This window comes from Dromaius novaehollandiae, chromosome 1 (assembly GCF_036370855.1).
Source record: "Dromaius novaehollandiae isolate bDroNov1 chromosome 1, bDroNov1.hap1, whole genome shotgun sequence".
NCBI classification, from domain to species: domain Eukaryota; kingdom Metazoa; phylum Chordata; class Aves; order Casuariiformes; family Dromaiidae; genus Dromaius; species Dromaius novaehollandiae.
The window spans coordinates 52289203-52315033 of NC_088098.1; the positions used below are offsets into that span (position 1 = coordinate 52289203).

A 25831-nucleotide genomic window follows, 5' to 3' on the forward strand; every position below is an offset into this window, starting at 1 on the left:
TTCAATTTAGGCTTGTTCGACATGAACATAAAGCCGCTTTACAGCTTTTTCAGATCTAAAAGAGAATCTTCAACACAATAACTAATATTCTAGAGTGCTACGTCTGCTACACCTATACTTACAGTTTGCAAAAAAATTTCTTTCAGAAACTGTAAATTTGTACATCATGAACATAGGGCAAAGCCCCACAGTGAAAAAAGCATTCAAAGGCACTGAGAAACGAACCGTTCCCTTGCTCCCCACCCCAAAACTAGAAACTGAATTTCTCATCATCAAAAATAAGTACAGCTGCAACTGTACTATTATGAGATCACAGAAGATTTGGGATTGATCAGGAAGAAAGCTGTCACTGCAATAATCTCTCCTGCAAACTAACAGGGAGCATCAACAAGAATCAAACTGATGTTCCCTACTTCTTCCTGGCATGAAAAGTTCTAAGGTGGAAGGACAGAAAGAAAATTACCAGAAGATAACCTCCGATCTTCACTAGTGATGATAACCTCCGATCTTCACTAGTGATGATAACCTCCACCTTTCCAAACAGTAAGTTAGCAACACACATTTGATGGTCCTAACTGGACATGCCTTTTTATGACTTATTCTCCCATCATCTCTTAAATTCCCACACACTGCTGCTTCACTGTTCAATAAAAAATACTGAATTGCTGTATGCTGAGTAACAAATTCTTCTTTCCTCCAAGAAAACAAACTCCAAAACAAAAATCCTGTGTCACACTGAAGAAAACTAAGCCTGAGAACAAGCTAGCAGTGTTTCCACTCTTGCCATTCCCAAAGCTACCTCCAGTAAAATGTGGGAGCTCAATAAATGAATTCGTATGACTAAAGTTCTACCAGCATCTTGAGAAAACAAGTTCTCCATCATTACAAACTGAACAACGAAACCTGTGTATGACAGAGCCCAGTGATACCACTTTCCATAAATAAGAAACCTACTTGAGAAACTGGTGTCTGATTGCCAGGCTGGGTCATAGGCATGCTTGCTGTGTTCATTCCTGGGGAAGAAGCAGGGAACTGGTTTTGTTGTAGAAACTGATTCTGACCAGAAGGCTGGCCAACTCCTGGCTGTTGCATACGTGAAGAAAATCCCATCTGTCGAAGAGGAAAAAGAAAAAAGAAAAAAGGAACTCATTTCACACCATGTATGTACACCTCCATAACATTTTACAAGAAGTATTTCTCTTGTTGCAGAAACTGATGCCTGCCACTTTTCTGTACGACACAATATGGAAAGCCTCTTAAAGTTCCTCTCAAAAGAGAGAAATTATGATTCTGATTAGTCAACTAAGAAAAATAATACTACTTTCAGATTGCAACTATGGCTCAAGGTTTATCTTTGTTTCTTGTTTTAAGGATGTGACAGCATAAAAACCCCACAGTCTTAATTTTTTAGACAAGGCAGTCATTCCCTACCACAGAGTTCTAAAGGCTGACCATACACCAGACAAATCTCCCAATGGTGATGCAAAAGGATTGGCCAAAAGGTTTACAGAATGAAGAATGAATGTTTTTCCCCCCCCCCCCTTTTCCTTCCCCCCACCCACAAGGCAATCACAGGCAATGGGAGCAAACCTGTGAGCTGGCACCGGCCGAAAGGCAACGCACACTGACCTGGTTCATGGCCCCAGCCTGGCTTAGCTGTCCAGGGTGCTGAAGAGGAGGGGTTTGCCGGGGTCCCATTGATGACAGCTGCATATTCATCTGGCCAAACTGATTCATTCCTGCACGTTTACACCAAAAAAAGACTTATAAACAAAGGCCTGAATTCTCCTTTGGGTACCATTCAATGTTTGGAGAAGAAATGCTGTCAGTTCCTTCTCAATTTCATTTTCTATCAACCAATTTTTGAGCATGCAATATTGTAATGGAAATACCCTTTACAATCAGTTACATGGAACAATTATAGCGTCCAGGCTACCACGCTCCTTCAGAACACATGCTAGTCTTTTTTCCTGAAAAACGTGCTTCTGCCTACAGTTTTAGGTGGCTTGCATTATCTCAGCTACATATTAGAAGTTCACTTATTGAATTCCAGGCTGTAAATCTTCACAGACTTCCCTAAAGCACCTTGTACTTTAGCCAAAATATTTCTTGAATATGTGAAGGTTCTCAGCATATTTCAACTGCCACAGAGGTGTCCCTCCTCTAAGATGACTAGGCCCACCATATTTATTTGATTGACTCCACCATTCTACGCTCACATGAACAGCACTTTCAAAAGCATCAACCTCTTCATCTAACAAAGCAAGTTCCCTAACAAAAAGCTCTTAAATTCCCAAGAGCAGCATGAAATGCTAATAAAATATATACACTTGTGCATATATTATACAATATAGATATAATCTATTTTCTTAATCGAATGGGAAAACAGCAGGTGAAACTCAGGCTACAACACTTCAGCAAGAGTTGCCCAATTCCTTCACAGAATAGCACATTTTCTTCAGATGATTACCTGGCTGTGTCTGCATGCGATTCATCATCTGGTTTGGCACACTGGCACGTATCAGGGTTGGGTCAGGAAGAGGACCATCTAGAAAAAGGACATTGGAATAAGGTTATGGCATTTAGAAGACTGCCAGGTTTTATCCACTAAGCATTTTAACATCTTTTTTATAATGTTTTATTACAATGCAGTAACTTTAAACACTTAAATATCAGAATCCTTGAAGCATGAAGCAAAAAAAACCAACCAAACAAAAACCCCACCAAACTTCCATGAAAATATGAGCATGCCCCGTTGACAAAAAAAATCCGCCAACTGAGAGACAGCTTTCAGAAGTTGAGGTCAACTATGAACTATGTTATCAAGCTACAACAACAAACTCAGCATTTCACAAACATTCCAAACCATCAAAAATGACTACAGACCACCCTACACTTATCACACTTCCAGTCTGAAAACACTATGAAAACTATATGGTTCAACTGAAGGTTTATCAAGGGTCTGAAGTTTGAGAACTACTGGAATACCTCATAGATAACCAAAGCGTCACACTTACTACTGAAGATCAACTTTCTACAGAGGTTACAGCAAATAAATTCAAAGCACCAATCTTAAAAGCTTTTACTTCTGGGTCTTTTCATGCTTGAAATTAGAACTGGATTTACCAAGATGCATTCATATTTAAAAGGAAGAAAAAACCCTAAGATTAAGCTTCTTTAAATGTAATTCTGGAGTTAGTGGACGGTTCTGGGTTTTTAGAAAAAAAAAAAAACAGGAAAGTTTTGCCTCTCAGTTGACTAATGACAATCATGACCATCTTTTTACATGACCCATTACAATGTCATCAATAGCTATTCATCTGTTCACATGGGATGTCTTAACTCAGTTCTTGACTGTAAAGAATCTCAGAATATCCAGGACTGAAAAAACCAAGGAGAAAATCCTTTTCTTCCGAGAGGAAGGCTCTCAGGACAGTCAGTCACATGGGGGAGGGGGAGGGAAAGGCACTGCTCTGGAAAAACATTCATAGAGCTGTTGCATTCATTTTTAAGAAAGAAACTATCTCAGTATCCAGAGCTCTCAATCCAGACTCTGAGACACAAAGTTCATTCTAAAGTAGATTTTGATTCAAATAAATGGGGAGAAAAAAAATATTAGTGCTCTTGCAGTTAAACCACAGAGCACAAGGATGCCATTTTACTTAGAGGAATGTATAGATTAAAATCCTGTATTTCAATTAAAGGACTTCATCAACTGGAAAAGTGAGATTACAATGTCAAAGGATGTCCCTCTGATTTTTTAACTAGAAATATCACCTGCAATAATTAGTGTTCTGTTCTACCTCTTACCCAGATAAAACATACCAAATACCTGAGATAGCCTACAGTGCCTCATCGCTTTCTAACGTGTGCAGGGTGCCTGTAAAGAGACACTACAATCTTTAGCAGCATTAGTTTTGATCATTAGGTTCTCGCCATCAAAATCAATTTTATTCTAATGTACTAATGCCTGGTTAGAAGGGAGCCTAATAATAAGCTAGCAGTAAGAGGGTGAATTCAAAGAACAGAACTACTGTGAAAGAGAACACTGTTACATAGAAAAAAGCTGAAAGGTGTTTTTTACTACATGCTGTAAAGGTCATTTGTCCAAAAAACAAATGTGGCATGCAACAACCACTACCTGAACTTTGAAAGGCACGAACACCTAAGCACTCCAACTCATGGTACTCTTTGCTTAGCAACAACATTAAGAGCTGTGATAATTTCAAACACTGCACAACCAAGCATTACAAAAATTCATTTCTTTTGTATTAAATAAAGTTACCTTTAATTGAATTAATTCTAGAGGTACATTAACAAGACTGAAGTTCTACAGTGTTAAGGATGCAACTTAAACTCCATTCTCCCTACCCCCAAAGCAAGTGCAAAGGTCTATGACATTTCAATTAGCTCTTAAGACTGAACTCTTTCACATCTTACACTGTCACTAGCTAACACAAAAGCAAGGCAAAGATTTTGCAGGTACTTCTGAACAAAAAGTATAAACAAGTTCTGCTTAACTCTGAACAACCCAGGTATGCATATTTGGTAAGAAAACAACAACCATCATAGGCTTCACTCCGGTCATCAGCACTGGGGAAGGCAGCCACTTTGAAGAAAAAAATATTTACAGACTTGTAACTCTTGATCATATTTTCATGAGACTGTCCTTTGAAAAGGGAATAGGGGTAAAACAGCTGAGCAAACCAAAAAGCAAACAGAAGAAATTAGAAAACACAACTTCTGTTTAACTTTTGGCAGACTGTAATTTTACAAAGGTACCTGTGAAATAAGGGGGAAACAGTCACCAGCCTACCAAAATGACAGCACGCAATTACCCTGCATCAAGTAGTAAGTAACCCAACCCTTCTTACTTGCAGACATCCCTGGCTGGGGCTGTCCCATGCTGGGCCCTTGATTCATGGGAGCCTGCGGCATGCCCGGTGCATTTGGTATCATGTTTTGCTTCTGCAGCCTGGTCCTTCGTTTTTCTTCTAATTCCTTCTGAATCTTATAGATCTTCTCAGCTAGCAAGTGGTAGTACTCTGCCTGTTGGGCAGGAACACAAGTCAGGAGAGCAGACAAGACATAAAACAAGCAAAGGCAACCAGCACAGTGATCAAAGCCTGGGCCGCGAAACATCCTTCCACGCACACTTTTTAAGTGGGGTGGGGGTGGCTCTCCCTTGCCAGGGGCTGCCGGGGAGATCGGGGGGTGAAAACGGGCACTGTTCAGGGCATTTCTAGAACAACCATTAGGGCACCTCTGGAAGTTTTGCTTCTTGTGTCCAACACTCCTTAGAGAGAACCACAGTGAAGAGCTTCACGCTGCCTTCAGGACACCCTGAGGAGTCTCGGGCACAGCACACCAGCACAGACACCGTCCCCACTCCTGGCACGCCCATGCACAAGCCTGCAGCTGCCTGCCTTCTGGGCCCGAACCAGCAACCCCTTTTACAACACCCCTGAACATGCTCTTCCTCAGCCTGCCACTCTCAGCTACACTTTTCTCTTCTCCTCCTCCCCAACCACAGCATCATTCCCACAGAAACCCTTCAGTTTATATTTCTGCACTCCTCCCACAAAGCCCCACACAAACTCTTCTCAAGGGAAGCAAAGCAGAAGCCCAGGGGAGGGGAGGGGACAGGTGATGGCCTCTCACCCTGCTATTTGCCGATTCATACATATCTCCTTCCACTTTCCGAGCATATGCCACCAGGTTCTCCATACGCCGATCCTTCAGTGCTGCAGGGTCAGGAGTAGGAAATATGGCTTGCACTCTGAAGACAAAAGCAGGCAAGCGGTTAGGACGGCTCCAAACCACGACATGGGCACGAGCACAAGTGTTTCAAAAACAAAGCAGGGAGCAAGTCTTCTGGCAGAGCAAGAGGCTGCTCCTCTTCCCCGGAGACACACTCCCCACAGGGATGGCCTCAACGTAAAGCGGGACACTTCCCGATAGGACAGCCCCAAACCAGCACAGGCCCAGCCCCAAGCCAGCACAGGTGGCTCCATTAAAGACAAGGAAAGGAAGAACATATCGTCTTTCATGCTTCTGCCTTCCCTTCTCAATAACTCTCGTAAAACTCACACCATGGCCCCTTGGTTTTGGTAGATGGACTTCCTTGGGCAACAGAGGCGGACACACACACAGAGGCGGACACACACACAGAGGCGGACACACACACAGAGGCGGACACACACACAGAGGCGGACACACACACAGAGGCGGACACACACACAGAGGCGGACACAGGCTGCAAGTCATCTAACAGGAGGTTTTGGTATTAGCTACTCACAATTTATGAACAAGATGATTTCGGAGATCCTGAGTAATGTCTTCGTGCCACTGCTTTCGAATTCCAGTATTGGATGGTTGAGCTGTTGGCATGGCCCCCAAACTGGCAACACTGGCACTTTCACTCATCATAGCACTTCAAAAAGAGTAAGAATACGAGGAGTGAAAGTCCAGCCCAAGGTCACTCATCTTACAGTTACATCTCCCAGTCACAGCCTCTTTTAGAATAACATCAGGCCAAGGCACTATCTCAGCCAGTCCCTAATCAATGGATGAACTCTGCAGAAAAAGCTGCACAAAGACCAAAACAACATATCCACCTCAGAATGAGACACGGCTGTGAAATACTACATGCTGACCTACCCAAGGATTCGGAAAACTGGCACAAAAGCTACAAAATCTGAAGGGAGAGATAGGAATCAAATTTATTCCCCTGTTCATGCAGAAAGTGCCACGATCCTGTTAAGCACAAGGACTGCTCTCACATCTCGCTGAATAACCTGCCCCTCAGTCCCACAGCAGAGTAATGGCAGGCTTGTGGTATGACATCATGATTAGTAAACACAGTGGGGCTTCAGATCTGCACAGATACTGAATCAGCTAGTGTTTGTAACCTTTATGGCCTAAGAAAATCTGTTTGCAAGCACTGAGATACAAAATTAAAATGGACACCAAAACCTGTGAAATGGATAAGAACAAAGATACTCCAGTAGTGAGGCTTCTCTTCCAACTGCCCTTAGCAGCAAGCCTCAGTTAAATCCCTCCCAAGATGAGAATGAGAATACGCTTAACATACATCCTCCTCCCCTCCAGCATGATCATTCATCGATGACAATGATCGGCACTTGCCGCTCAATAAAATCACTTGGGTGCAAAGAATGCATGAACTTACTTTTGGGAATTCATGGTTGAATGTAACATTGAGTCAGGCAGCAGATTAGGGGTTTGAACCCCTACTCCTCCATTCACTCCCATTGGATTTACACCTAGAAAACAAAAGGATAAGTGTTTTAAAGAGAACCAAACTAGTACACAAAATCAGTAATTGTTCAGAAATAACAAGGGTCTAGACTTTGCAGTACCTTACTTCTGTAGAGGGAATTTAATTACCCTTTGCTCTCTTTACCCTCTTCGTTTTACCAACTGAGAAGTTGATGAGGCACAACACTGGCGATCTTCAAGTGAAGCATCACAGCACATTACTCTTCTAAGCATCTTCCTGAACTTCTGAACACACAAGCAATTTCCGTTTGCTGCCAATATTACGTACCAGAATCCTCTTCTGTGACTCTCTAAAGATTCAGTGTTACAAACCACTTCTGCCTTTAAGTTTAGAAGTTTATTTTGTGATTCGGAGGCTTAGGATATATGCTCAAAAAGTCTTCACAACTTTCAAAACAGCAGGTCTTTCAGCTATCACCTACATTTGACAAGGTCCTCTCTCACTCCTTCCATACTTAGAGCCTTCAACTAACTTCCATGTTTATGTTAAAAGGGGGAAAAATCTGACAATCTTTTGGAGGGAAATATACTCCAGTAATTTGTTATGTACCAGAATCCCCTTTTCTGAATCACAGCAGATCTCAATGACCATAGAAATCGCCTGTTTTAACTCACACACTACAGTAAGACTCAATCCGTGAAGAAATATGCAACATACTTCTGCCTGGAACTCCTAAACAGACCACTCTGTGAAGAAGGGAAAGTAGCATGAAACCCATTATGAAGCTTTATATGTACTTAGGACATTTGAATCCTACAAAATCTGTATTTCCTACAAAATTAGGCACTGCATACAAGAAAAATCCACTGAAACCAAGTTTAGCAAGCCTAATATACACCTCTGAAATCACACCCAAATGCTTAAGTCTGTTCATAAAGCCGCCTGTACCCCCCTTCCTTTAGTCACTTTTTCTCCCTTCCAAAGTCACCTTGCCATGTGAGAGCAAACTGATCTAGAAGACATAACTGCTACCTTTACCTTACCTCTCCCTTTTCAACTGCCAGAACCTTGACCGTTCGGTTTGACCTGTTTAGGATGGCATCTCTTCAGTTCTCAAACTCTGCTATTCCTTCTCATCTAGCCCTGTTGTCATGCAGCCCATGAGTTGATGATTCCTAGCTCAGCCGTTTCAATCCCCTCCTTAGCCACCCACTCCTAATAACGGAACCACAGTCAAAAATTTACCCTCTCATGTCCTTTCTACATAAAGCTTCGCAGCCTTTTACTCTCCAAGAACTTTTTAACGCCATCTCTTCAGCTCATTTTGTCTCTGCTTATCACTATTACAGTGAGAGTTGCCCAGTAAGAAGGTACAGGCTAAATCCCTTGTCTCTGCAAATAAAGAGGAAAAAGAAGAGATGCATTTCTCTTCAAAAAAAGATAGCAGATTCCTTTCAACCTTCCAAGGTCCTCACTGTAACATTTCTGAGCTTTTGAAAATCATCTACTCTGTAAAGTACACTAATGCACAGTAGAAAGCCATGCTATTTTATCTACTTGTTTTAGGACTAAGCTCTCAGGAACTTTTTTTTTTAAACCACATTTCATACACTGGAAGGCAAGATGTTAGCAATATACAAGTTGCATGCAACCTATGAGGATCAGTCATCTCACTAACAGGTCTATTCCAGACAGAAGTCTTTTCCTAAGCAACTCAGAAGTAGGATGTAGTTTGGTGCAGAACAGCACAACCTGCAGCCTGCAACCAACTGCTGCTTTCCTCAGCAACCTCTCAAGCCCTCCCTCAGCATCCCTGTCTGTACACACTACGCGTTCTGCACACAGGCTTGTCGCTGGACATAATGCACCACCGCAATCCAATAACAAGCCTGCGATAAATCTCTACCAGCCCATTTTCCTCTCCTCAGTTTTAAAAAAACACCTCTGCTTAAGCAACTCAAGCTAAGAGCTGGGGATGAGAAACAAATTCCTGTAATGTAAGCGCAAGCTATCAAAATTAGATTTGATGGTTAAAGGTTACTTCATTTGACACCAGAAGTGACAGCTAGGGCAGAATTAAATGCGCTTCACATTAAAATTCTTCCGCAGTCTTTTGTGGTTTTGCAATAAGCCACACAAATTACAGTTATATGAGTCCACATGACAGGATTCAGAGAAAGAGTCAGTATTCTCTACCTTACGTTTTTTTGAAAACAAGCATTACGCAACCAAGATACAACTGTAAAATGCTGCAATCTGACTGACAAGGAAGCACACTTGAATGCAGGTGTCTTGTCATTTTCAATTAAAAGCTTCTAAAAAACCTGAAACTTGCATTATAAAGCCACAAAACATCAAATCAAATGTTGTGGAAAAATTATTTTTCCAAAGAAATTACCTTCCACAGAAAGGCTTGTTGATTTTCAAGGGAAAATATTTGGGCACTCTTAGGCCCCTCATTCCACTGAGTAGCTTGTCATCTCAAGACAAAAATACTGGAAAGTCATAGCTTTTGCTAATTAGCTAGCTGTATTCAGCTAGTAGCTTAAGAAAGTTTACATTAGATATAGCACAAGTTGTCTGTAGTTTGTATTTTACCACCAGCAGATCAACTTACTCATGGGATTCATAGGGCGCAGACCTTGGGGTGACTGTCCTTGCTGCTGATTCTTCACTTGAGCCTGGGATTGTGTCTGCATCTGGTTCCCTTGATAGGTCAGTCCGAGGGCTGCATAGGCTCTCTCGATGGAGCTGGGGTCTATCTGACTGGTAGTGTTTATGCTGGGCGTTGTCTGCTGCCCCACGCCCACGGAGCCAGTATTTGCAAGTCCTACTGCAGTTCCACCCAGCAGCGCTAGAAGAGAGATACCAAGTTGATAAAAGACAGCAGGAGGTAGCCAAAGAAGTCCAAGAGAACAGGGAAAGCATGCAAGACTACTGGCTGATCAGAACCAAAACGTCTCCCGGTAGCGCACAGGTAAGAATCCAGGTGTGGAAAACCTGTCATGAAACAACAGAATGACAAGTTCTGGCCTAACGAGCCATTCCAACAACACGCTCTTTTCCCTCTGAGCTCCTGAGAACAAATCCCACTTCAGTATTCAGGACAGCTGTTTGCTTAAAACTGAAAGCAGAAGCATATCATGTCACAGAGGTTAAAGGCAGAGGGTCACAGCCCTTCGACACCCATTCTGATGCCTCTCCCTGTCCCTCCCCCCAAGAAATACTCCAGCTCAGGACAGTCATGAGAATATCACAAAGTAGCATGAAGAAAGGAGTAAGGGCATACAGGCAATACAATGACAGAAATCTCAGAAAAGATTCTGGCAGGAGGACCAAGGGGACAAGAGGAGGAGGAAAGAGAGCCATCTGATGCAAACATACAGGATGAAGACAGAAGAGCATTGGCCAAGACCATTAGGGCTGAAATGACACAGCTGTGTGCGCGCACACGCATGCACACACATGTGTGCGCCTCTCTCCAGAACCTTGTCAGCTGGAAGGGGTGATAGAGAAGCACAAATCAGCTGGGTAAGAGACAAATATCACTCTTGTTCACCCTTACCACTCTCCTGCTGGAAAAACTTAAAGTGAGAAAGCTTTCAGAAAAACTGGCTATCAGAGGGAGAAATATATTCTGCAACTCCAAAGCAAGAGGAAAACCATATTACATGTTCCCAGGTTCCAACAGCACCACTATCCTCAACTGGGTCAGGCAAATTAACTTAAAACATGCATTTTATGGTTTATCAAATACCCAGAACTCCCTAGAAGACTTACATTGTTGATTTCTTTTGTCCCCAGCATTTTTGAGAGGCAGACATACAGGACAATCATGTCTTGTACAGTTCTTCCAGTGCGAGATGATTTGTCGGGAAGACGCGCAATGTGCCACTGAGAAAGGGAGGGGATGGAAAGTCTTTAGAAACTACTGCTAACATCTCCACATAGTCAACACAAACTCAACAGGGAGCAGCTCTTTCTCTCAGAGCACACCTCTACATCAACAACAGTTCAGTAAAGTATTATGTGAAGCAGTTCAGCCCTATATAGCCCTGCAAACGCAGCTAGACCGCTGCAAGTACTTATGCTGGCTCAATTAAAGCTTTCTTGGCAGCTCTATGTTAAACATCTAAGACTACATCTCTATAGCTCCATGGATAATACCCTACATATCAGAGATGAGGCAGACAGTATCAGCAGTTGTCACCACCCAGAAAAGTCTAGGCTACCACAGAGATAGTCCACAGACTTTCCTTGGCTATGGGAACGGACTAAACGTTCATCAGTTCCAGTAACGTAAATTCCTGGATAGCTATTGCTTAAGATTTGTCTCTTCCCTTTAAGGAAAACAGGCAGATTCCTCCTTGCAGATTCCTACTTTCTGTCTGCACTTATCAGAGGATAGTACTTAAAAGGCAAGTTTCACACTTGAGCACAAGATCTTCATTCATCTTTGTGCCATCTTGCCTTCTCTAACTTGCCTAAACTTTAAAATCTCAGAAGAGGTTTATGATTTCTGTTCCTAAGGGGGCAGATAGGATAAGAAAAAAAATCTACTTCCCAAGCCATCCCTAGATCCCCATGTCCTTTAATGACATTTCTTCACTATCTCTTGCTAGGAGGTCTTCTGGTCCTGCAAGTGTTGATCACATCTATACAACCACTCCTCCTCCACTTACCCTGGCAAGATTTGCCAGCCTGACAATGTGTCATGTGGTTCAGGACGTTCTTCATGGTTCGGCAATGAGGGAGGTTGCACTGTCGCACCTCACCGTTGGCCTGCTCTCGCCGCTGACACTTGTGAGCATGTAAGAGGAGAACTAGTTGCTGCTGAATGAGCTTGCGTTTTTCTGGATCCGCTGTCGGTGCTCCAGACCCCATTCCTTGTGAAGCTGCTGGCCCCATCCCAGCTTGCTGAACTTGGGGAGCCTGCTGCTGGCCCTGTAGGAGGCAAAAAGGAGACACCCAGAAATAAGTCCATTTCAGAACAGTGCATTTAATAAGTAAACAAAGTACACAAGGATCAGCAAAGAAAAAACTGTTACATGTGTGATTAAGGAAATATCCCACCTCTCTGTATTTCTGGGTGGCCCATATTAAATACTTATTTACAACAGTGCCAACAAGACTCCTGTTGCCAACTACTTACTTCTCCATGTCACTCCCTCCTATTTCTAGCTCCTGCCTGATCAACAAAAATAACTCATTCAATTTTGTATATGCTATTATTAATAGGACTTAGACCTCAAATCTCCTTTTAAGTGGCCTTATTTGGGAGGCTAGAAAGAGTTGCATCCACAATTCCTGCATTAAAGGAAGAAAGCACCTACTAATTTTTCCTCAATTTTGGTATATGATACCTCAATTTGACTGTTCCTAGAAAAGGAGAATGAAGAGGAAGCGATAGGACCTTTTCTATCAAAGATTGCACAGAGGCATTATCAAAAAAGCGTTTGTGCTCCATCTCTGCCAGAGACAAAGCACAACTTCAGAATAATTCATGGTAGAAAACTAATACCAAGCATAGCAATGTCTAGCACTTCTTCTAAACTTCTGTGTATTTCTCCAGACTTTGTATTGCTTCCAGGTGATATCTGAGGAGCACTTTGGGAAAGAAGACAGGCTTATGAACCTTATTTGTTTCACTTCAGTTCTGTAAGCCTTCAGTTTCTAATAGACTCTTCACTTCCAGAGGGTTTTAGAGGTTGTTTCTAGAGCTCTGAAAAGACTCCACAGTTTTTCAGAACTCAATTACCTGCACTCCTAAACCTCAGTTCTCCTGTAGCTCTTCAAAACTAGTATGAACCTTTCATTCTGCAAAAATCTGCGAGTTACTTAGTCCCCTCACAGCTTTTAGACGCTCCAGCGTGACCTTAGTTGCCTTGTTTGCAGCCTGTCATTCTAAACATCAGCTGAAACAGCAGCAACCTTTTCATTCCTAGGTCCACCTGTGTAACAACTCAACACCCCAGAAGTTATAAACTCCGCACTGAACACAAGCTTGACATTTGGGGTCCTGAACAACAAGCTTCTGCTGTTTCTTCATTAGTTCGTATGACTGCCTAGCTCTGCTAGACTCCCAGGTGTTTCATGCTCGATTTCAAAAAACATTAAATAAAAGTCATGGGACTGAACTCTTTAATTCAATGGTATAAACAGTTGCCTGGAATGGTTTTTCATTCACCAATAATTACTAAGATCAAGACACTGACTTCCAAGGAGGTGGACAAAAATTTAAGATTTGAAGCTGCAGGAAACATCAGCTCTGTTCACAAATGAGAATGTTTGACGAGTGAGGAAAAAAATAGCGAAAAGTGGAGGACATGCCACCTATGTATCCCTAACCAGTTTAAGCTTCTGCAATAACAAACGCATTAAGCATCTACAAACACATTCAGCCCCTTTGCTCTCCTAGACCATCAGATGCCAGGGATAAGCTCAAGCAAGGGAAGTTAATGCTTCTGTCATTTGTAAGTTTGGGCCATCCACTTTTCCCACCACTCTCACTTCCCCTTTCCTTGAGCCCTGCTGCAGGAACAGTAGGGGCAGGGCTACTATGGCAACAACTGCCAGGGAACCTCTGGAATCAAGACCATTGCGCACATTCATGTAAGGCCTAACAACAGGAGTGAACACGATGAGAGCTGCTAGGTACTACCACAGCACAGATAACACGTTTGAGAAGAGACATTTCTTTCTCCCAAAAGAATCAATGACAGCAAGCCAAGAAAACAACCCTCAAGACAAAACTACACGGAGAGGAAGGGACCCAGAGGACCAAACACAGGAGAAAGGATGGGAGTGACAAGAGGTGTCCAAGCAGGTAGAAAAACTTACTTCTCATTTTCTGTTAGCAGGGTTTGAAGGGTAAAGAGTGAAGATGGCAGCTTATCAGTAGAGAAAGCACAAATCAGCCCCTCCTCCAGACCAGCCCTTTTAGGATTTGGAGCAAGTGCCTTATGCGAGGATTCAGAGCATGCATTCACATTGGATATGACAGCTGCAAAATTTCACCACGCCTCCTAACACGGCAACTTTAAAGCACTGCATATTGCTCCATTTTGGTCTGCTACCACATTTGCTGGAGACACCTTTCATTCTACTTACCATATTAGGTATTCCTGCCCCAGGAACTGGCTTCTTATCCATTGGAAACTGTGGTAAGCTATTCTGCAGCCCAGCTTTATTCTGCATCTGAGGCCCAAGTCCACTGGCTCCAATCTGTTGCCCAGTATTCTGACTATACGGCTGGCCATAAGGACTGGGATTGCTCATCATTCCCATCTAGGAATTAAAATGGTAAGAAGTTCAGGTGAGACAGCATAGTTCACAATAAAAGGCAAATGAAAACTTAAGAGAAGCAAGACCGGACACAGCTATGAACCCAGTGTAAGGCAATACTGATCCACATGCTTCCTTTGCTCCCACATTTGCGTGTATTTACACCAACCATGTAACATTCAACTCCTCAACCATATGGTTCCTTTAAACAGCGAGGCCAACACAACAACCTTTGAGGACAGTGGTTAGAGCTGGTCCGACACCTCTCTCTCAGAACATTTTATTCAACAGATTCTCATTGCACCTTTCCCAATCAAATATGTATCATGGACTATACAACTCAGTCTGGAACAATTTTTCTGCTCTCTGCATCTGTGCAGACTCCAAATGAAGACAAATACCACCTTCATTCATATCAGCAGGGTTTATCCTAAATGCCTCCCACCCAACTGTCAGCACTCCCACAGCTCCTCTCCAGACAGCCATAACAATGCAAGTCCACATTTTCAGTATACCACAGTTTTCAATTTAAGAGTGCATCATAGGCATAGGTAACACCACACTGAATCACACCAGCACATCTGTTGGCCATTGCAAGTAGCAGAGGTCAAAGGAGATGGTCACGGGGAACTCTGCAAACAAAACAAAGCTACTGAACCCTTCGCCCATAGGGAAAGCAGATTCTTATTTCATACAAGAGCTATATATCCCCTTCTGGAGTATGCATCACCTATTGCATATTCAACAGTCTTAGCACACCAGAATATGCTGCCTGTTGCCCTGGAGCACTCCAGAATCTAAGGCACAGTTAAGGTCAATCTTGCCAACGAAAGCAACATTTTTTTTTTCCACTCTTTGCGTTCCCATCTATTTTTTACAGAAAGTTTGGCCTTCCAACACTAACTTCTAACTTCTTACTAAGTTACTGCCATTACTTAGGCAGGATCCTAGAAGAGCTGTAACTCCATAATAAAGGCATGAAATTAAAGAGCTATACCATTTCAGCTCACATTAGTCTCAGACTAGACAGCAGTCTACTTGAAGTGTTTTTGTTCGACACTTGGCATTATTTTCCTGCATCCAAAGTGCGTGTAAGCTCCTGTGGTAGGTTTCTTTCCCATCAATCCTACATAATGCCTCTTTCCCTTGTAGAAGCACCTTGTTTCTGTTCCTCACCAAGCTTCTCCAACTTGCAGAGAAAAGTGACCTACCTCCCCAAAGTATTATCTGTGATTAGCCAAAAACTTTCCTTCCTCCTCAGGTGTGCCAATCCACTGTGACAGCCTTCAGCTTACATTTACACAATGCAGCAGGATCAAACAAATTACTGGGAAAGCAGCACAAACCTCACTAAGAGCCTGCCACTTTAGATGCCTTATGTGTACAAAGTGAACTCCCCCTCCACAGAAACAATAACCATAATCTCACAGCACAGTGGAAATTTATTAGGGAGCCATGAAAGAATCTCTACACATGGTAGATGAACAAGCTGTGCAATGAGCAGGCAGAACCAAAAGCTTCACTACTTCTCTCCTTTGGTACTGCCACGTCTTGACTGCAATGAATATGCATGTGGTGACTGACTAGGCAGCTGCAGCCAAAAATGGAACAGGTAAGGTCAAGGCCTTTCTGCCTCTCCCTCGGGAAGACACCTAATAGGTCCTTCCTGCCTTGAGCAGGAAAGGGGAGGGGAGAGGGGCAGGGAGAAGGGAAAAAAAAAAAAAAAAAAAAAAAAAAAACCCAGGAGCCAGCAAATACACTGGTATCTTTGAGGACACTTCTCTGTCATCACTGCTGCCTCAAACTGACAAACAGGTTCAAGAGCTAACAGAGGACTGACAATGAGAATTACTTCCTTATGAAAACATGATAAAGTGTTTTCCTGTAGGACAGTCTGATCCCTTTGGCTCCAGAAAGGATAAAATCAGGTACGTACCCTAAGGGATGGATGTTTCTAGGCAGACAAAGTTTTCAAGTTCATTAAATTAATATTCACTGCTCAAAGTTAGCTGTCAGCTAGGAATGGAGTGCATTGTTTACAGGGTTTGCTTAAGTGCAGACTAAGTTGGCCATCACAAACACTGTATGCACCCGGACAACTTCTGTGATTTATGCTGCTATCAGTCTTAAAGCCTAACCAACTGTAATTCGGATCTGAAGGCTGAACAGTACACATTTTCACACCCTGGTGTCACAGGAAGAACTCAAGATGCACAGAGACAAGACCACTGGGGACTTCAGACATTGTGCCAAAGGATACAGAACAACCACAGCCTGATGGGCCAGTTCTGTCCTGACTGCAGGGGGGAAAGAGACCTAGACTTACAAAAGCACCTTTGCTACCTAACCAGAAACTGAAGCTTTCTGATGAAACTTGGGGATGAGGTTTGGCCTTGTCAGCCAGCCTTTGTATCTGCATTATGGCTGAAGCCTCATGTAAGCTTTACAGGAAGCATCTGGCTTTCTAACGAACACTCATAAAGCTGGCATAGCACAACATCTCTGATGCTTTCTCAAGCATAAGCCAGTGGTACTGTCTGAGGTGCAAAAACAGCCCCTCAAAGATAGATGTTTCCATGGCAAAAAGGCAGCATGCCACTCTCCCTCGGGCTGAGAACTGTCGCCCACCCTGCCAGTGGGTCTCCCCTCTGCCCCGCTGTACTTGGGGACCAGGAGGCAGAAGGCAGCATGCCCAGCTCAGCTGCGCAGGCTCCTGACAAGGGTAATCCTCAGTTCCCCCTCTCAGGCCACAGAAGAGGCAAATGCCAGGGGAGCGGATACCAGGCTAGAGGGCAAGCATGCTGGACTACCCTGAAGACCATGCACTCGAGCGCCACCTGAACAGGCTGCAAAAACCAAATGCCTCAAGGTCTCCTGGAACAAGTCTGCAGCCATACCTTTGTCCAGGTGAGACTGAGACCTCCAGGTTCACAGCTGAACCTCGCAGCAACACCCTCCTGGTCCAGCCATCACAGACCCCCTAACCTAACATCCGCAACGTGGACCCAACTCTAGACTGAGTCAACAGAAAGGTCACTGGGGAGATTCCTCACAGCAATGTCATAGGGCCAAAGCTTTTCATTAGTGATCCTGGCACAAAAAACAAGAGCATGCCAATATCATTTGCTGTGACATGTTGGGAAACATCAATAAAAGCAAGATGAAAGTATCCCACAGGAAGAAATGGATGACCTAATAACTAGAACTACAGAAGCAAAAAAAAAAAAGTTCTCCTAGAAATTTGAAGTTCATCAGTTGTAAACAACCAGAAAGACTTTGCCATATACTTCACTATCATGTAACCGATCTATTTGGAGATGGGTGGGGAAGGGAGAGATGTGGTCAAGTGAATAGCAGCCAAAGTAAGGCAGTGCTGGTTCCACTGCATGAGACAAGTACAGGGCATCTGCAACATTGCACAAAAACACACACGGCTGAATCACTGCCCTCACTGACTGTGAACTATCTCTGCACTCCTTCCTGGCCTACATCCTCTCTTCCTTATTCATCCCATTTGTTGTTCCTCTCCCTCTCTTCACTTCACAGCCTCAACTCTCATCACATAAAGACAGACTCTGCACACACACAGAAGAGCACAGAAATGCACATCACAGTAAAGCAAGAGTAGTCCTGGGGGATAAAAGAGGAAACAGACAAAGAAAAGGAGGAGAGCAAGAGAGGATGATGCATGGCTAATAGATGGTAATCTCAAATGGTTATTCCCTCTACACACACACGCTCCAAAAATAAACCACACACACAAGGCTTGACTTTCTTCTCTCCAGCTGAAGCAAGCAGTGGCTATCAACACCAGAACGGTGGAAGATGTGCATCTCTCTCAACATGTAAGTGATGTGGATGACATAAAAAGTTCAAAAAACGCGCCAGTTCACAGGCAAGAACAGCAGCAGACAGGGCTGTTCAGAAGCTTTCCCCTACCTCACAAGGGCAACTTTGGAAGTGGAGGAAGTTCCCAAAAGTTTTGTTCTGATACCGTGAAACAAATGCATCGTTACTTACCTGACCTTCTTCTGAACCAACAGCCCAGTACTTCTACTTACACTGTTAGTACAAGCCCTATTTGAGGGGGAATACCCGGTTACAGTAGTACACAGCAGAAAATCTGTAACGTCTATGTAAAAACAACTGCTTCAATGAAGATGATATTTGAAAGACAGAACTGGACACCAGCAATAGTATAGCAATACTTTGGTATTTGTTGTTCAAAGATGTTCATAACCATGAAGTAGGAAAGAAATAGAATCGAGTTTGGTAACATTCTTCCACATAATCCAACATTTGCAGCATCAGCTGTGTATCTCTATCAGGGTAACTGTAGGGCACATGCTAGTTAAAGACCACACTGATGTACCAAGCATCTTTCAGTATCCACATGTTCAAAAGCAATGAAACAGGAAAGCTGATCAAATTCCAGCTTGCTTAAAAAAAACACCACACACACACACACACACACACCCTCATAACTATTGTGTTGTATATCACTTTCTAGTACCATTCTACTGACTGACTGGACCCAGATACAGCCTAAAAACAAAATTTTGTTGGTTTCTCCCGCACTCTTTCCAAGGGCTGTTATTGTTATTTACTGTGTTTTGTTTTCAGATACCTTTTGCAAGAGGCTAGCACTATTTCACTACCATTTGTGCAAGAAACTCTCCTACCCCAAGAACTTACAGCTAACAAATGCAAGTCTTTACTGCTCCATTTCTCCCTTATGAACAAACACATTCCTCTACTACGGCAGGATAAAATGAGCAATTATCCACTTTTCACCTCGCTTCACCAAAGGAGAAAAAGCAAAGGATCAGAACACCCAATTACACTTTTAATGGATTAGTACTTGATCATATAGTACACTTGGCCTCAAAGTCTAAACACTATGCATATATTTACCTCTGGAATCAAATGGCTATTAAAAATAAAGCAAACCAAGGACACAGCCCTTCAGCCTAAAGGGACACTGAACACTATGTTGAATATGGTAACACTAAGAAACATAAACTTCTCTTTTATTTGTATCTAATTTCACAAATTGACATCAACTCCTTCGACCTCTCTGCAACTTTGAGCAGCAGAATTGTAGCTGAAGTACTCAGACTTTTTCATTAAGAAAGTTACGGAGTTTCTAAAGAATCATGTGTGTTACAGTAAAACATTACAATCAATTCTTCTTCAGGTGTTAAATGCTGATAAAGCAGAAAAGTGTCTCCACTGCAATAGGCCAGAATCCTATACCTACTCAAATTCAGCAGCAAACCAAACAAGAAAGAACTTCAGCAAGCGTACAGTTCTTGAATTAGTGGGACATAAAAGGTAAAGTGTCTAAATTCACCTGACCTTCAGATCATTTAGGACAGAGCATGACCACCACAAACACACATACCAACTCATACGCAAAACACCCTCTTCTAATAAGAGGCTGGACAAGAAGATAGTAACTAGGAAATCCTTGCAAGACCCAGTAGAACAATTAAAGAGTCAGAGTAAGGTTTTAACTACATATTTTTCCAAATGAAGAATGGCTCAAAACAGGAAACATGAATTTGCACTTAAGTCATGAAGCTTGAATTTGCTATCTGTATACTTTTGAATGAATCAAAGCTCTCCCAGTGAAATAAAAAGCTTGAAAAATTCTTTAACAGTGAAAGAATCAAAGGACTTTAAAACAGAGCATCGAAAACTCCATTTTAAGAGTAAAAGGTAAGACCATCCTTGTAACTTGCCAACAATCAAGCACACTGAAAACAAAAAGCTCACTCAAGAAAGCAAAACTTGTTATTCCTTCCCCCTCTAAACTTATAACAGTTCCTCTTAAGCTAAATTTTCAGAGGTATTTTAAGCTGGCACTGTTGCCAAAACAGGGCTCATACCCTCCTCTGACTGGCAATACACACTCCTTTAACATGTCCCCTCCCAAGTATCAGTACTCTCTCTCCTGCTGCTGAGCATGAATTCAGTCAGGAAATGAATCCACATTAAAAACTTTTTTTAAAATTATTTTTTTAATTAAATGAGCAGGTTAGTTTCCAGCCTGGATTAGTTCAACACAATTTGTCATGCAATTGGCATATGGAAGGAGATGGTGTGCAGGCAGAATTGCTTCTTTGTATGTCAGTGATTGCTTATATTACACATAAAACTTTGGCATCGCATGACAGGACATAAGTGGTAGGTTATGGCAATGCAAGTTAATGTCTAGCTGATGATCCCAAATGAATTATTTGTGTTGACATTTGGGATTTCAAGTCCTAAAAAAGGAATACTCACAATTGGAGAAGTTGGGAACTATACGCCTCCCTCTGAAAAGCAAGCGTTTCACTCTACGGCTAGCCGATCATTTGGGAGGAGAGGAAGAACATGCCTCACTAACTCCAAAAGACAACAACAACAACAAAAAAAAGCAGAAACGTAACCAATTTTGCTCCCTGAATTGAATAGTCACTTGGAGTTCATCTTTACTATTAAAAAACCGTAACAACCTCCTCCTCTCGACTGGTTAACATCACAGGAAACACAAGCTACTCCTCTGTAAAAATCACCGCGGACAAGACACCTCAGTTTTACCAAAAGACAATTCACAGAGGTGACTGTTATCACCTAAAGGGACTGACCTTGGCAAGCTAACATGATAAAAGTAAAGTGTCTGGTCTTCTGGTTTTTCTCCTCCCAAAGGATAGCTCCTGGATAATGCACATTTTCACTACGAGGAAGGCAACCCACGGAAGTTATTACATAGACTCCCACATTAGCAGCAACACATTATTAAAATTTATCAATTAAAAAACTGGTTTTTAAAAACAACTGCTCTAGGGTCCTCCGTTTTCATCTACTTTTTGAAGATTTGTAGGTGGGAACAATGAAAGCAGATTTGTGGAGAGATAAAATGGGCAGACATTACTGTTGTCAGATTTTGCTAACTGCACTGCATGAAGTGAAACACAGGCTCCCTGCCAACAACCAAACCAATTGAAGACATTCTGGAATTTCAGCCTCCATTTCAGACTGTTCTTTCTCATCAGGCAGTTTAAACTGCTTTATGAAGACTGCATCCACCACACGTACACTAAAGCTATTTTTTTCCCAAAAGTTAAGAAGTCTGCTCTAAGTATTTTCTACCACTCTGGGAAAATGAATAAAAAAGCAGAATTTATAATGTATTTGGTATGAAGATTCCCAAAGCACAAAATGCTGCTTAGTTTAGATGTTCAGCACATTTCAGAATTTAAGAATGCTGGGAAGACAATTTAGTTTTGGATCGTGTCAGTTGAAAGCTTGATTTTGTGGCCTTACATTTTATTTTTCCTAGATAAATTAGCTTGTTATAGTTCATAACCCTACTTTAGCTCTGTTAAATAAAGATTAAGATGTTGCATTTCACCAAAATACCCAATAGGTCAATTTTTGACCTCTGAACACAGTTCTCTGAAGATCAAAGAAAAATAACTTTACAGCCAAGGAACAGTGACACTTTATGTAACTCCAGTGCAAAAGTACTTTCAAGCAGTTACACATTTCTTTTCATTCTAAACTGTACACAAATACATTTTCTACTGTAGCAATCAAGCTTTGTAAGAAGTTTACAACAACTTACTTATCAGGCAAAAATATCTAAAGTGAATAGACTACAGAATCAACTCACCATTGGATGTGTATGTAGGAACCACAGTTAACTGAGCTTACGCAAACAGCTAAAACCATGGAGTTTATAATCACTAACATTCATAAGACATTAAAACCATTTTACTTAAAAAAAAAAAAAAGCATAGCAAAACTATTAATCTACAACATGTTTTTCACTTCGGTTTCAGATAAATTTATGGACTATGTCAGTTATAGCGTCAAGCCCCCCAAGTGGATTCATTCTGAGGATTCAAAGGTGGATCTATCCAGGTATTGTAAAGCACCCTAGAAAAACTTTCCCCTCATTAACCAAGAAATACAAAATACCCACCTAAAGTGAATTAAGATATTTAGGTATTGTCTAGACTGTTGATCAAAACACTAAAAACTTGAGAAGAAACACTTGGCCTGTTCCCTACTCTTCCAAAGATATTTGTGCATGACAAGAAACAGTGTAAACATCTCCTTGTAATTTAAAGCACTAGACCACATCTTGCCTTTTCTAACAGCCTTCTTCCAATTTTCTAAAGTGTAAAAACTCATCTATCTCTCCCTCCAACATGTAAAAGGTTTTTCTGCAGATTTACCCTCCTATAGACAAAAACCTTCTAAATTATAAAACTAGAACCAATTAAGTATTTAAGAACCACTCAGCATTTGTCTTCAGGTGTTTATGCAAGCAAGTTCTTACTTCACCAATAACTCAAATGATGCATTTATTAACAAGGCCAATATATATCTTATCACATACAGCATCAGTTCATTCAAACACGTATGGGCCTTTTCTCATTTGCTACAGCATAAACTAATACCCAACAGATCTCAGACGACATATATTCTTGTTAAGTTTCACCCAGAAGAGCACCACAATAGCTAAAAGACAAAAGAGACTTCCTGGTGTTTCTGAAAGTATACGACCCCAAAACTAACAGCAGCAGTGCTAGCTTATATTCCCATCACACTCGTAACACCAGCATCACATTAGATGGGAAAACACCCCCATCAAAAACCATGGGCAAAAACATAAACCAGAATAGAATACAATTAAATTAGTTTTCAGTGTTATTGATAAACTATACCACCACAAGATTTAAAAAAAAAAAATAGGCCTCCTACCCAGCAATAACCATGCTTGCACAAGACCCGATTTTTGCCTCACATCACTGCTATGAATACCACTTAAGCAGCATATGAACTATTTACCACATGATCCAGAGGTCTTAAAGAAAGAGAAAAACATTCTATACAACCCCTAGCACAGAGGAATACTTCTTACAAAGAGGCTGACATCAAGAAGGAAGGTTATAAGGTCAAGGCAGTCTTACCTTGTTCATGGCTCCAGGCTGTGGCCCTCTCAGTCCAGCCTGTCCTCCCATCTGTGGAGAGCCTTGTTGCAGTGTCTCAGCCAACAAGTTACCAGCATTACTCATTCCTGGGTTTGGGTACGGCATATTAGGTCGCCCTCTGCCTGCTCCAATCGAACCGTTCATGACTTGCCCCTGCATTATTCCCTGTCCGTTGCCTGCTGCCAACATCCCAGGATTCATGCCAGCATTCATCCCTGTGTTCATTCCCATGCCAGGCTGATTAACTGGACTGTTTACTGTTGGCATCATTCCTGCTGTGGATTGGGCTGAAGGACCCTGGTTTGGTCCACTTGCACCCATTGCCATATTGGGAGAAGTCAACCCAGCCTGTGCCATGGGGCTTTTCACCATGCTGTTTAACATTCCCATTCCAGGACTGTTTTGTTGGGTTTGACTAGCCATGCCCTGGCCAGGGCCACCAACCCCCATATTGAGATTTGGGGAACTGCCAGCCCGTAAAAGTTCAGACAGCTGCTTGTGTTTAGATGCAGCATCTTGTGCCATGCCAAGGCTGGTCTGCAGCTGATTAATGTCACCACCATTGGTGAGTCCCAGTTCCGTGGAGCTGATTAGTTCATCTGGTAAGTCGTGTTCCAGATCAAAGAGCGATCCAAAATCTAAAAAGCAAAACAAATTTTGTATGAGTTCAGAGCAATCAGTAATACCTCGAAGACAAATCTTGTTTTGTTTAGATTCCAGTTTTCATTTCATGCAAGTACCAAAACTTCATTTAGTTATGTTCCAGTGAAATTCCCATATCAGTTATTATGGAACAATATACAATTTGTCCTGATAAAAGTCATCTCTAAACATTACAAAGTCTAAATCAGACAAGACCACATTACTTCACTCTTCTACAGTTTGTGTTGAACAATCCACTGGGTATCTCAGAACGTGAGCTCTCAACTTGTGAAATTTGAGGAGGAAAGGAAGAAAAAAAATGAATTAAGAAGTCCTATGGAATTAGCCACTGGAATTAAACAAGTCTTATAAAAAAAGTTAAAGTTGATGAGAAGGCACTGTCCTTAACTTCCAGCTTTCACTAAAAACTTTTGGACAGTCATAACTAGCACAGTAATGTAACTTTTTTGGAAAATATTCACCATCTATTTATAAAACCATAAAAACGATAAAAACGAGCGTATTGGTTTATCTTCCACATCCAGTCATTCTCAGTACAGAACTGCAAAATTCTACTGAACTTCACTGGATGGTCAGTATTTTCCCTACACAGGGCATAGCCAGAAACCAATCTAAAGTAACCTTCCTGCCTGTGAAGCTGTGCAAAAAAGTGTGTGTGTGTGTGGGGGGGAAATCACATCACCAGTACCCTTGCAAAGTCATCCCCAAGATAACAAAGTCAGGAAAGATCACTGTTTGGGATATGTAGATATGAGAATACTGCACAGTACCCAAGATCAATTTGCTCAAGAAAGCAAGGAGTTCTTATTAGGCCCACAGACCTAGCATGTACCTTGATCTTTATGTTTAAGCTACGGCAAATGAAACAAAAATTATCTAAAAAAGCCAAGTTATTGTATGATGCAGTCACTTACAATAAATAGGTTGTAAAACTTACTATTTGGAATCTGAGAATACATAGCAGTGAATCATTTTTTTAATCTTAACTCTTCTAATAGTTTACCAACACTTTTACCAGAAAGGTCGTTTTATGGATGCTCAGTAGGAGGTATCGCACTGCATTTTCAGAGACTGTAGATCTAGACAATGATCTAAAACACTCATTATTTCAGCTACTGCAACAGCATTTAAAGTAACATGTCAATTACGGTGATTTCTAGAGAAAATGGCAAGACCAGCTGTTCGAAATGTTAATGGGAAAGACTAAACAGCATGCAAGTCAGAAAAGCTGACCTGCAAAAGAAACCAGTGAAAGTTTTGCATGATACCATGACCAAACTTCCAAACTCCAGGACTAACAGAATATTTACAACTTCACAACTGTTAGCACAGCTAAGATCGTAACTTTTAAGAATTCTGAAAACATCACACTAGGCTGGCAAGAAGCTGCGTATACCAAAACAGAGGTTTCATAACTCCATTTATGTATTCATCATCGCAGGAAAGCACCAGAGACCAAATGAAAAGTCTACTGAAGAACTGTTTTGAACTACTAAAATCAGTTATCCCATTCTAGTATCTTCAGTAGGGGAAACCTTGTGCAAAAAGTCACATTCTGCACTATGTATTAAGGTCTCATCTTTCAGTTGCCTCTCTAGTTTTTTTCAGCATGATTATTTTAGAAGATTCAGCAGTGCAGGAAGCAGCAGAAGTATAC

The 25831-nt window shown here is 41.8% G+C and overlaps 1 protein-coding gene across 1 annotated transcript in view; it reads right to left on the reverse strand.

Moving 5' to 3' along the window:
• The window catches only part of EP300 (E1A binding protein p300), a 67208-nt gene that overhangs the window by 26011 nt on the left and 15366 nt on the right, over positions 1 to 25831 (reverse strand). Inside the window, exons 2-13 of the mRNA XM_026101594.2 lie at positions 23491 to 24149; positions 14351 to 14527; positions 11923 to 12184; positions 11021 to 11134; positions 9858 to 10094; positions 7190 to 7283; positions 6299 to 6433; positions 5662 to 5779; positions 4875 to 5049; positions 2471 to 2548; positions 1630 to 1739; positions 955 to 1110 (exon numbers count right to left, since the gene is read on the reverse strand). Coding sequence (XP_025957379.1) covers positions 955 to 1110; positions 1630 to 1739; positions 2471 to 2548; positions 4875 to 5049; positions 5662 to 5779; positions 6299 to 6433; positions 7190 to 7283; positions 9858 to 10094; positions 11021 to 11134; positions 11923 to 12184; positions 14351 to 14527; positions 23491 to 24149 — 2315 coding nt within the window. The remainder of the gene's footprint in view (positions 1 to 954; positions 1111 to 1629; positions 1740 to 2470; positions 2549 to 4874; positions 5050 to 5661; positions 5780 to 6298; positions 6434 to 7189; positions 7284 to 9857; positions 10095 to 11020; positions 11135 to 11922; positions 12185 to 14350; positions 14528 to 23490; positions 24150 to 25831) is intronic.